Genomic DNA, 11,766 nt, shown 5'->3' with positions numbered 1-11,766 from the left:
TTTAAGCCAGGTACCAAGAGGATTTTCCAGCAGGACGTGGTTTCCAGGGCCCCTCCCCACTGACAAGATTCTCCTCCTCTATATAGGGAGGCTGCAAAGGCAGCGAGGACTTGGGCTGTCCCGGCTGGTGGCTGTACAGGTTCCGACTCTCCAACTCACTCTGCTCCCCTAATTGGACACCTGTAAGTACCACAGGGGGTGCAGGTCCCCGCAGGGCACCGGGCTGGGGGCTCAGGAGCTTTGGGATGGGGCGGTCTGGCAAGTTAACTCTTACACTACTTCTCAAACACATTCAGAGGAATAACCTGCAGATAGGACTGGAAGTGGGAACAGACCCATCAAACGGTTTATCCTGATTTGTGTATCACTGGTGGGGTTCAAGTTAAACTGCATGAGAGACAATGCATGTTTGAAAGCACAGATGTTCCAGCCTGCTTTTTAGGCACTTCTAACACTGCTATTGCTGGGCTGAGCCCAAGAAGACACTGGCTGCAGGCACGAGTTGCAGGCACTGGCTGAGCCCGTGGCAATGCAGCCCTGAAGGTGCAGGGCAGTGAGGATGGTCACAGGTACCTGCTGCAATTAACCATTACATGTAATGAAAATACCTGGTAGCCTGAACTGCTGATCTTCTTTAAGTATTTCTAACCTTTCAGTCCTCATAAAGGAGTGTTAAAAGAAATTGGAACCAAATTAAATAATCAGTTTGTCAGTAACTTGTTCTTTAGACAGGAAAAATGCTTAAAAATTAGACTAAGAAATGGAAACATTTTTACATAAATGCCCCAGCATTACATATACTTGTTTTTAATATGCTGAGAATAAATTTTAAGCAAAACTAAGCTGATAATTCACTGAGCTACATTAATTTCAAAGATGGCATGCCTTTTTTTAAAGGGAAAATAAAGCAACAAACTTCAAACAAAATCCCATAAGTAAATTAAGACGACAGTAGATGGCAGTACAGAAAGCAGCTTCAGTGTCATCCCGGAGCTCCACTGGCTTCTTTCACACATACATATACGTGTGTTTGTGTGTATGTGTGCATGCCCATGTATAAAAATGTTGATATATGTGTGAAAGGCATATTTGTTTTAATAATTAAGAAGCAATTAAATATTTTAAATATAAGGCATATCAGAAGGTTTGTCATTATTGTCCAATAAGTACATCCTAGTAAAATCCTTTCTAAAATACATTTGTTCAAAAATGAGGCCACCTTCTGCTTCACTCCAAGCTTTGCCCTGACAGCAGCTTGCAGCAAGACTGCCTGGATTGACTGATTTGCTGAACTCCCGAATTTCACCCTTCCCTCAAGCCACTAAGGCAGAGTATGAACCTATGAATGCCCCAGGAGCAAAGCTCTGGCCAAGTAGTCACTTCAGCTCAGTACCCGATACTGCTCTGGCTGCGTTTGCTTAGATGTAAACAATGATTTTTATTATCTCATTTGCAATTGACACTCTAGTCCCTAAAAGGTATTTGTTTTGAATTTGTTATCATTACATTTCTGTGGAACAGCCAGTATTGAGCAGAACATCACCATATAAGGCAGCGTGCATGGATGTATGCAGAGATCCCAGTGCTTTGCAAATCGTGGAGACTTATTAGTTGCAAATCTGTTGACTTTTAACTATGTTAATTTTAGAAGAAGCCAAGAGCTCGAGATAGCTTTCCAATTTGTGCAAAGTCCAGTTCAATTATGGATTATTTATTAATTCTAATCAACATGCAGAATATGATTTATTTCCTAGAATGACATTTGGGAGCATTTGAAATAGCTGGTATTTTCCAGACTAATGGAATCTATCCCCATATGAGGCACCTTGACTCTTTTCTCCTTCTTTTCTAATTTTACAGTTTGTAACACAGGTAATAACCTGGACCAATTTATCTCGAGTATTAGAAGAGCTGTCAAGTGTTTAATCAGAGTTATGTAGTTAGTCACCTTAACAAAGATGAGAAGACCTGATAGGAGACAAGGCACCTACAGAGAATTTGATTGAAGTATATATAGAATGCATGTCCAGGTGAAGGTGTCCATGATGAGGAGAGCTGGAAGGCCAGGAGAGATTGGTAGCAGTGCTTGTGACAAAGCTAACAATGCTGAGGGGCTTATTCCCTAGTGAAGGTCACTAGATTAAGATTTACCCCTAGATTATCTTTTGATTACCTTTTTATCCAAACAATGTTCAGTTGGATGATTCAGTTAAGTACTGGAAAAGTAAAAGATAAGGAACCTGGAGAGAACAGTCAATAATGACTGTAGCCCAAGAAATGCAGTTTGAGTCAAGCAGCAAGTTACTGCTACACTCCTGTCAGAAACTACTCATGAGAGCAGGACTTGATTTCTGAAAATAATTCACATCCTTGGTTATATGTTCCTCTGTTTTAGTAATTATTCCCTGTAGGGATGTGATAAGCCTTTATACCAACATGCACATCCTGCAGAGGAAAGGAGAAGTGTCCTTTATTTTCTCCTTAGGAGAAAAGCAGTCCCTCTAAGCTCTAACCCAGGAGGCAATTCTGCTTGGCCAGTAACCTTTTAATTAAAGTGCACTTCCTGGAAATATTTATATTTCATCCTTGGAATAATATACTCAGGATAAAACAATTATAAAGGCAGCACTCAGCTTCTGTCATTAACATAAAAAGGGAAAAGACAGTGAAGATCGGCCAGATACCTCTGTAGTGGGAGAGCAGACAGAGGAATAGAGTGAGCTGTATCCATGCCTATGTGTATGTGCACATGTGGGGGCTAGAAAAGTACAACAGATTGATCAGGTTAGGTGTAATTTGGCACAATTCTAAGGCAAGAAACTTCATATCAATGGTATTTTTGTGATTGCTTTTCCTTCTCCCTTTCTCAGGATAGCTCACCACTGAGTATAAAAGTATTTCCTCTTGCACATGATTTGGGCTATCACCTGCCTGAAAGAATGGACGAGAACCTCTTACCATCTCTTGCACAGATGGGATAGTGGTCTCCATTTCTCTCAGTCAGCCCTGCGGATGAAACCCAGGAACTGGCTGAGGGGTAAATTTTGCCTTCTCGTGGAATGCTCTCAATAGGCAGCAAGGAGTCTTCTCCCTTGGCCCACTTCCCCAGTACCAATCATCTGCTGGACCAGTGAGTGCAGTTCCTTCTTCATCAGAGATAGACTAAAAGATTTACTGCCAATTATCAGTCAGAAATATTCAGCATCTCATTAGCAGCTCATTAGTCCTTGCTAGGAAAAATTTAGTTGAGTTTGTGGAGCTCATATTCTACCACTTGCATTCAGAAACCTTCCTTTATAATGAATATTAATTAATGCATATTAATAAATGTATTAAACTATTAACAGCCATTAATCCACACTTCATAACTGCATTTCCTTTTTTACTACAGTGGTAGTCACTAGCAGCTCAAGCTTTACGCTCAGATTCCAGAGGACCAGACATGAAAAGCTCTTTTCACACAAATTCATGTTTTCTCCTCATTGTATTTCAGAGGAGTTACAGGATCCAGCTCAGACTGTCTATTCACTAGTTCTTGTAGGGTGCCCATTCTTACCATAGTTAAAACAGTCCTAGTGCTTAGACCTAGGAAATAAGAACCTGTATTTTCAAGCTCTGCAGTTCATTCCACCTCATATACCTTCCAACTTTATCTTGCTTTCAAAAAGATTGAATTTAAAATTTTCTGCACCTTGTCATATATATGCAGGAAGTACAACATAGTTGAATACAGAGAGACCAGCTCTCTGTTTCATGCTCATCTCGAAGTTGTTTTTGACATAGCTTGTAACAAGGACAGAAACTTTTCCTTGGCCCTTGGGCAACAGGACAGACAAGAACTTTTGGCATGTCCCACATGTGACACACTGTGTAGCAAGCCAGCAGTTTTAGCTACAGTTGGGTTTTGAGGTAGATGGTGAGGATGATTTGGCAGTTTGGTTTCCATCATCATCATCTCTGAGCAGCCTCAGAGTAGCAGGATTTGACCCCTTGAAGCTCAGCTCTGCAGTTCAGTCTCACTTTTGGTGTTTCTAACAGCAATATCAAATTCCTATTGATGTGAAAGTGCTGTCACTTGGCACTTACTCACAGGAAGCACTATCCAACCTTTCTGATGCTTCAGGATGAGCATTTAGCACTCTCCCAGGCACAGGATGGACTGATATCCCCTGCTCCACTGCCACAGCAGTTCCTCCCACACTCTTGGGGCAGTGGGGTGGAGAATGTGCCTTGCCCATTGTCACTGCAGTGGGAGGAGAGAGGCCATGGCAACTCCTGCTCCCTGAGCCCTGTGCTCCTGGAGCTGAGCTCTGGTGATGGGGCAGTGCTCCCTTCATTCCCCATCCGTCCGGCTTTACCCTGCAGCCGCCAGCTGGAAAGCTCAGCTGGAGAGAATACCATCTCCATTATTGGAACTGTGCAGCTCTACCAGCCCTCTTGGCAATGAGGGAACATTTTCTGCCTTAATCCACACAGAGGTCAAATAGTTTCCTCTTGCAGCTCTCTTCCAAGAATCTCTTGGGAGCGAGCAAAGGGCCACATCCTACAGATGCTCCCTTCACAGAGCCTTGACAGTGGGGAACACTGAGCGTGGGCCAGTGGCAATGCCCAGATCTAAACATTAGGGTCTCCCTCACCTCACCCACATTACCTCACACATTGCATGTGCATTGATTACCTGGGTGAATTTTTCTCTAGGGGATTTTCAGGCAAGGCTCTAGAACCAGCACATTTGGCTTTTTTTTTTTTTTTTTTTTTTGGTGAGACAATTGTCGAGGGAGTTTAAGAACTGGGGCATCTAATTTCCACTGAATTTCAGTGGGATAACATCTAACCCTCTTAGGCGCCTCTAAAAATCCTGGTTTTGATTTTAAGCTTTATGTCACCTTCTGCATGATCCATGTTTCTCTCTCAGACCCCTCACACTGTCTGGCCTTGCAAAAAACATTAATCTGTGGGAAGGCTTCAGGGACAAATATTTGGAAACCCAGCTCTGATACTCCCAGAGCACAGGGTGTCTGTTTGGCTACATACCACAGAGCTTGGTCGTTACAAATATTGTTCTGCTTATGGGTTGATTGCTGACATCTTTAGCAGTCAGTTCTCCAAGCTCCCTCAAGATTCATATTTGTTTGAATGCTGGAAATATTAAATTCATTCTCAATAAGGAAATGAAATAGCCTCTGTCTCCTAGAGATGTTTTTCTTGGGCACACGCTCTTTTTTGCTGCCTGCTGCAGCTCCCCCCCAGCTCTCTCTGCTCCACTGCACAGCAGGTTTCCCAACTAGCACGACTCTTTCTGCCCTGTAGCAAACCACAAGAAGTCCTCTGTTTACTCCTTCCCTCATTTAGACCTGTGTCCCCCGTGGGATTAGAGCAGAACATTTATGAAAGCTCCAGCGTTATCAGCAGAGATCTTGCAGCTACATCCTAACTTTAATGGCCAGAGCAGGAAAGCAGCTGCCTCCTCTCTCAGCACAGTTCAAAGCAGCCTAAACTCTCCCGTTGCTCCCACCTGTGGAGCAGATACAACTGGCTGCTTTATCCATGTGCAACTGCATGACACAGATGTATCATCCTTCCAATCTGAGCATTGTGGGTTAGAGTATCTATCAGCTCAGGCAATTTCCAACCTTGTTTTATTTCTTCTCTCTCTCCCGTGATGGATGTTTACCCTTTGTAAATGATCAGCTCCCACTGTCTGGCCCATGGAAATGGGGATACTTCTAAATTATTTCTCCTTCACCAGTACCACTGATAACAATTTTTTTCCTGCTTTTTTCTTTTGATCTTGTCTTAATCTTATTCTTCTCCAAATGAAATGGTATTAGAGTCCTTTGCAAGAAAAGTTCATTTCTGCCCTTGCTGGAACACAGCCTGGGAACCATTCTTCTACTATTTATTTCATTATTGCTCTTGCATTTCAGTATACACCCAACAGTATTTGGGTGATGGGAAATTTTGTATTTAATTCAATTAACTTTGTGATGGACAAGAGCTGAGGCTGCAGGAATGTGTTCAGCTGGTGGTCTTGGTGCAGTTTTTCATTGCACAGGCATTATTTATGCCTTACTTTTCTCTCTGATTTTCAGCACAACATAAACAGAATAAAGTAATAGGCCCAGATGCCCTCACTTGATTTAGTACCACGAAGCTTTTGATTTTGGTGATTTCAGACACAATAACAAAAGGCATGGGAACCTGAACACAGATATTCTAAGGTATCTATGCTGGCAGCCAGAAGTATCCACATGCAAATGTGAGATATGGCAGAGGTGCTTTGGACCTGCTGCATGGCAGATTTGACAAATGTGTTTTGCCTGGAATGTCTCCACATTTGTCTCCCTTTATCCCTTTAAAGCAGAATATTTTGCTTCCTCTACAGGTGTCTGCTGAGTCACAATGGCTCAAAAACCTCTCAGTGATGATGAGAAATTCCTCTTTGTGGACAAAAACTTCGCCAACAACCCACTCACCCAGGCTGACTGGTCAGCGAAGAAACTGGTTTGGATTCCATCAGAGAAACATGGATTTGAAGCAGCAAGTATCAAGGAAGAGAAAGGGGATGAGGTGGTAGTTGAACTGGCAGAAAATGGAAAGAAAGTGACACTGAGCAAGGATGATGTCCAGAAGATGAACCCTCCAAAGTTCTCCAAAGTGGAGGACATGGCAGAGCTGACTTGCCTCAATGAAGCTTCAGTGCTGCACAATCTAAGGGAGAGATACTTCTCAGGTTTAATTTATGTAAGTAGACTCACACACTGAACTTTTCCTATTGCATGCTACTGTGTCCCATTAACAGCCAGGTGGATTCCACCCACTGTCAGGGACACAGCCTCATGTATGGCACTGCCATGCAAGTACCAACCCTTCAGTAATGGCATCCTACACCAGAAACCTAGAGTTCACCTTATTCCCCATGACTCCCCTGCTTCTTTACTAATTGCTTCATTACTTATCTAAATTAAAATACATGACGGTTTCTTCTGCAAAATTTACTAATTCTGAAAGGATATTGTTGGCTTGGAAAGTCTGATAGGTGAACAAAATGTCAGTTCTGCTATTTGGATGAAAAAATAGGTTACTAGGGAGTTCTGAATGACTTCAGCATAAACCTGATCAAGTTTCCAGGACCTTGAGAAAGGAACATACAGAAAAGACAAACCAGGTAGTCTTCTCTCAGGCAAAACTCCCACTGAAAGGCAGTTGACAAGTTCTGGTTTGGTGGGTGCTTGAGTTAAATCTTATGTTTGGATAAAGGAACAAACCCACTGGAATTCAAGAGTACTTGTGTGTTACCAAAGCAAAGTCAGACATCCACTCAACCTGTTTCCCCCTCATATTGGTCAAGTTACAGATTAGACAAGCCTGGACAAATTATAATCTTCTCTATGTTCATGTGAGTTATGGCCAAGATTATTCTGTCTTTTAGTCCACACAAGTACATTAACACAAGCATATTTTGACATTAATAACCCTGTAATCTACCTGTATCAACAGTTAGCAAACTGCACAGTAAGAAAGCCCAAAACTTTCCCAAGGAATTTAGCTGTTATCTTTGATTTTACATGGAGGATCCCTATGCTGTGCTGCAGAAAAGTTATCTACAGTTTCAATCTATGAAAATTTTACTTGCATGACAGACCACTGATGAGTGAAAGTACAGAGCTTAAGTAACAAGGTTTTAAAAACAGGAGTAGAGGTCTCATTATTAATATGAGGAATGCTAAATTGGAAAGTAGGAAATGAAGCAGAAAATAAGATAGTTATATAGAGTACAACAAAGGAACTATCTGATTGTTATGCATAACTTCAAAGAGCTAAGCTCAAGATCTTTCCTTCAGGAATGCACTAAAATACACATCATCAACTTCCTGAAAGAAGCTAGACTTTCCATCTTCTCATTATTTGAGTTTACTGGATTTTAAGTTTGCAGGTGAACATATGAACCCACATGCTATTATATGAGAACACGCAGCATTAATTATTAAAATAGACTTTTTCTGAAAGTGTTCTGCATTGTTGAAAGAATTAAAATAATTAGCAGAAGGATAGTGGGATAAAACTGGGGGGAGAGAGGGTTATTTGTTGTTGTTCTCAGCAACACTGCATAGATGTTTCAGGATTTCCATTTTGTTTACTTTGTGGAATTTTCACCTTCTACAGAAAGAGGAAATTAATTTCTGAAAGCAGATAATGCAATTAGAAATCAAAGGGTTTTTCACAAGGACAAAAATGGAAGTGTATCTGAAATTAAGTTTTGTTTCTAAAGTGACTAGATTTTTAAATAATGGTAAATTAACAGTTTCAAAGAAATTATTTTGACTTGTATTGCAACAAGTTATTGGTATTTTCAGTATCCAAAACCTGCTGGAAACTGTCCAGCTTTACACAGTGCTGCCCTACTAGATACTGTCATACTTTTTAAAAAAAGAGGGGGCATCTAAAGACAATTTGAGTCTCATCCACTTGCCACACTAACTGTAAACAATCACAATCATCTCCTGGCTTTGCCATGTGTTGCTTAATTTGTGTCCTCTTGGAGTCCTGCACATACAAAGGAAATGTGACCTCAACATTTTTCTCTTTAGAGCATCACTGACGTAAACGGGGATTCCCAATTCTGCTAAGGAAAAAAATCAACCTAGCTTAAAAAAAAAAAAAATCAAATCATCTTCCCCTTGCATTTGTATTAAATATTATCAAACAAAAATATTCAGGGCAGAAATTCACAGAGTGACTGTACACTAGAAAAACACCCTGGCCCTTTCCTTCATCACAGATAATTAAGACAGAAGGGCAAGAAATGTTTTGCCACTAACTCATGTTTCACATTGCTCAAAACAAAAAGAATCTGCCTGATTTACACACAAATTAGACCACAAGTTATTATATAAACATGAATAAAACAGCAATGCAACTTCAGTGGATTTGAGAGTAGAATCAGGTTCCTTGTGGCTGTATTCATAGGCACTACTTGTTCAGTCTTCACTAAACAGTGAAAAATGCTGTCTTAAATACATAAAATTATCTATGCATGTTGGAATTGGGGTTGGATTCTCTAGATGTTTACAAGGCAGATCCGTGTATTTGTGCCAGTCTCTTGTGAATGCCCATCAGCAGTAGCTGTCTGGGGGATACACAAGCTCAGCACTCCTATGGAAGTATCCTTAAGATACTTCAAATCCTGTTCTGCCTCCAAACCCTCTAGGGAGAGATACAGCTGGGGTTCCTCCTCTCTGGATAGGCTGAGGTCTTGGTTAACTTTCCTAAGGTGAGAGATGGTATCAGTCCCAGTGCAGTTAGAAACAAGGATTCCTGAACTTCATCAGCTCCAGCTTTTGCTCTTTGCCTTAATAGCCTGCTGCTTGTGTCTCAAAATCAGCTCTTCAAGGGTATGTTACTGTATGCCTGGGTGTGCAAACAGCCCTACACATGGCATGTCAGGAAATGCCTGAAAATCTCAGGGAAGGGAGGCCTAAATAATTTCCTGGATTAGAAATTTACTCTCCTATTAATTTACTTGGTTGGGAATGATTAGTTGAGTGCATTCAGTTAATCTATTTCTACTAAAAAAAAAAAAGGTCTTGCTATTCTTTCCATAAAGGCCTCGGTGGTCATTCTAGGATAAAACTGTCACTTTTCAAGTGTATTATCCTGGCAACACTACAGTTCATTTTGACATGAGCAGCACAGTTTCATTCTGAACTCCCACATCAATGAAAATCCAGCACAGTCATTATGTACCTTCCACATGAAGGGGTTTAGCTGGGGGATACTGAGGTGAGGATCCCGAGCTTGATTTTCTTGTTATCTGATTTGAGACTGTGGTGACCCAGTCACCACGTGAAATATTGGTGGAGGTCCCTGTCCCCCCCCAGAGCACCCCAGATGTGCTGCTGCCCAGCATGGAGCACCCAACCTGCCCCTGGCTGCTGGAGGCTCTCTCCCTGTTTGCTGAATACCATATAAAGTGCTCAGGCTGTGCCGAGGCTGTTTTGTGCCATTTCCTATTATGGTCAGGAAAGGGAAATCCCTGTGCCCAGAGCCAAGGCTCCAGGATGCCATTGCACAGCCTTGCTCTGCAGTGGTTCCTCTGGGAGGCAGCCTGAGCCACCCTTGGACACGGCCCTGAGACTGAGGCACTGCAGCAGCTGCACACCACAAAGCCCTCATTCACACAAGATGGCAATAAAATAAAACAATAATAAAAAAAATTTAAAACCCACTTCTGCCTATGTCAGAAAGAGCATAGTTTCATTATTTATTTTTTTTTTAAACTAACATTCATAGGCCAGTTTAAATACCACAATACTCCTGCAATTATGAACTCGTAACTTGGTAGAGGTTTTTTATTATTATTTGGGGGGCGGTTAGATTTTCTTTCTAAATTAAATACATGCTAAAATTTCTTACTTACAGTAACTGTTCATGAAACATGGTTCATCATCTATTATCATATGCTATTATTTTGGCTCCAGTTCAATAGCTGAAGCATTTAGAAATAATGGAAAATTGAAAATAAAAAAGCCCAACTAACAAAACCTGGATGAACACCTATCAGCTGGTAGCCAATATTCTTGTTTGTTTATATAGATACTTTTATATTAATCCTTTCATTAAACTGTAAACAAACCACATTTTTCCCTAAATTTCTTGCAGAAATAGTTATGTAGTCAAAGCACGATTGTTCTGTTAAGACATCTATTTGGAACTTGAGTAATTTTTTTCAAGGACTCTCATCAATCATCATTATGTGGTGTTCGTGGAAGCTTTTTTTAAATAAACCCTTCTTCTAACATCAATCCAAGCTTCTTATCTAGGATTTCAGTTTACAAACTTTGATGCCTACCTGAGCAGAGGACATACTCTGATATGAAAATACACATAAAAAGAAATATGAATTATTACAGTTGTTACCTCACCACAGATAAGGGTATGGATTATGTATTGAAAATAACTGAAGTTAAGAATATCAGGTCACAGTGTTCCTACAGATTGCTAAATTCACATAATTTCTAGCAGCTTGCTTATTAGAAATAATTATTTCTGCACTTGGAAACCACCCATACACACACACATTCAACAAAATCTCTGCTTCGTTTGTTACACTGGGCAGAATACAAAATAGTGCCACTTCCTAAAACCCCGTTAATTTAATGCAGCTGATGCCTGTGTTTCCCAGACTAGACATGGCAAGTGATATTAAGCCCGAGTTTTATTTGAATTTCCTTGCAGACTTATTCAGGTCTCTTCTGCGTTGTGATAAACCCGTACAAACAGCTGCCCATCTACTCAGAGAAGATCATCGACATGTACAAGGGCAAGAAGAGGCACGAGATGCCCCCTCACATCTACGCCATCGCCGACACGGCCTACAGGAGCATGCTGCAAGGTAGGGCACCTCCTCCCTGCACTGCCTGGGAACCCCTGCCCACGGGGGAAAACACCTCGGCACTCCACGTGTGCTCCTGCAGGCTCCACAGCCGGGAAAGATCTGGTACAGAGGGCCACACGGGCTTTCTAGAAGTTTCAGAGGAATTCTTTGGCAGGAACGGCAGTCCACAAACACTGTGACTCAAAAAGGAAAAACAATCCTTTTACCCATCTGTGTCGAGGCATGTGGGAAGGTTTCAAAGTCAAGCAAATAGTTTTGGCAAATACGGGCATGGAAAATGCTCCCTCTGCACCAGTGGAGACTATTCCAAAGTTAGCTGCTAGTGCTGCTGGATCCTCTCTCTCTCTCCCCTCTAGCAAAGCAAATTC

General features: G+C 41.4%; 1 protein-coding gene across 4 annotated transcripts in view; it reads left to right on the top strand.

The window, feature by feature from the left end:
* The window catches only part of MYH11 (myosin heavy chain 11), a 56,831-nt gene continuing 45,065 nt past the window's right edge, over positions 1-11,766 (top strand). For 2 of the 4 annotated variants that reach the window (XM_064672881.1, XM_064672882.1), the window contains exons 1-3: positions 1-182; positions 6,386-6,744; positions 11,239-11,395. In XM_064672881.1, coding sequence (XP_064528951.1) covers positions 6,403-6,744; positions 11,239-11,395 — 499 coding nt within the window. In that variant the 5' untranslated portion in view covers positions 1-182; positions 6,386-6,402. The remainder of the gene's footprint in view (positions 183-6,385; positions 6,745-11,238; positions 11,396-11,766) is intronic. The other 2 variants (XM_064672880.1, XM_064672879.1) reach the window with 1 other exon arrangement.

The sequence above is a fragment of the Pseudopipra pipra genome, chromosome 16 (genome assembly GCF_036250125.1).
Source record: "Pseudopipra pipra isolate bDixPip1 chromosome 16, bDixPip1.hap1, whole genome shotgun sequence".
NCBI lineage: Eukaryota > Metazoa > Chordata > Aves > Passeriformes > Pipridae > Pseudopipra > Pseudopipra pipra.
This window is presented reverse-complemented; position numbering and strand designations above follow the sequence as displayed.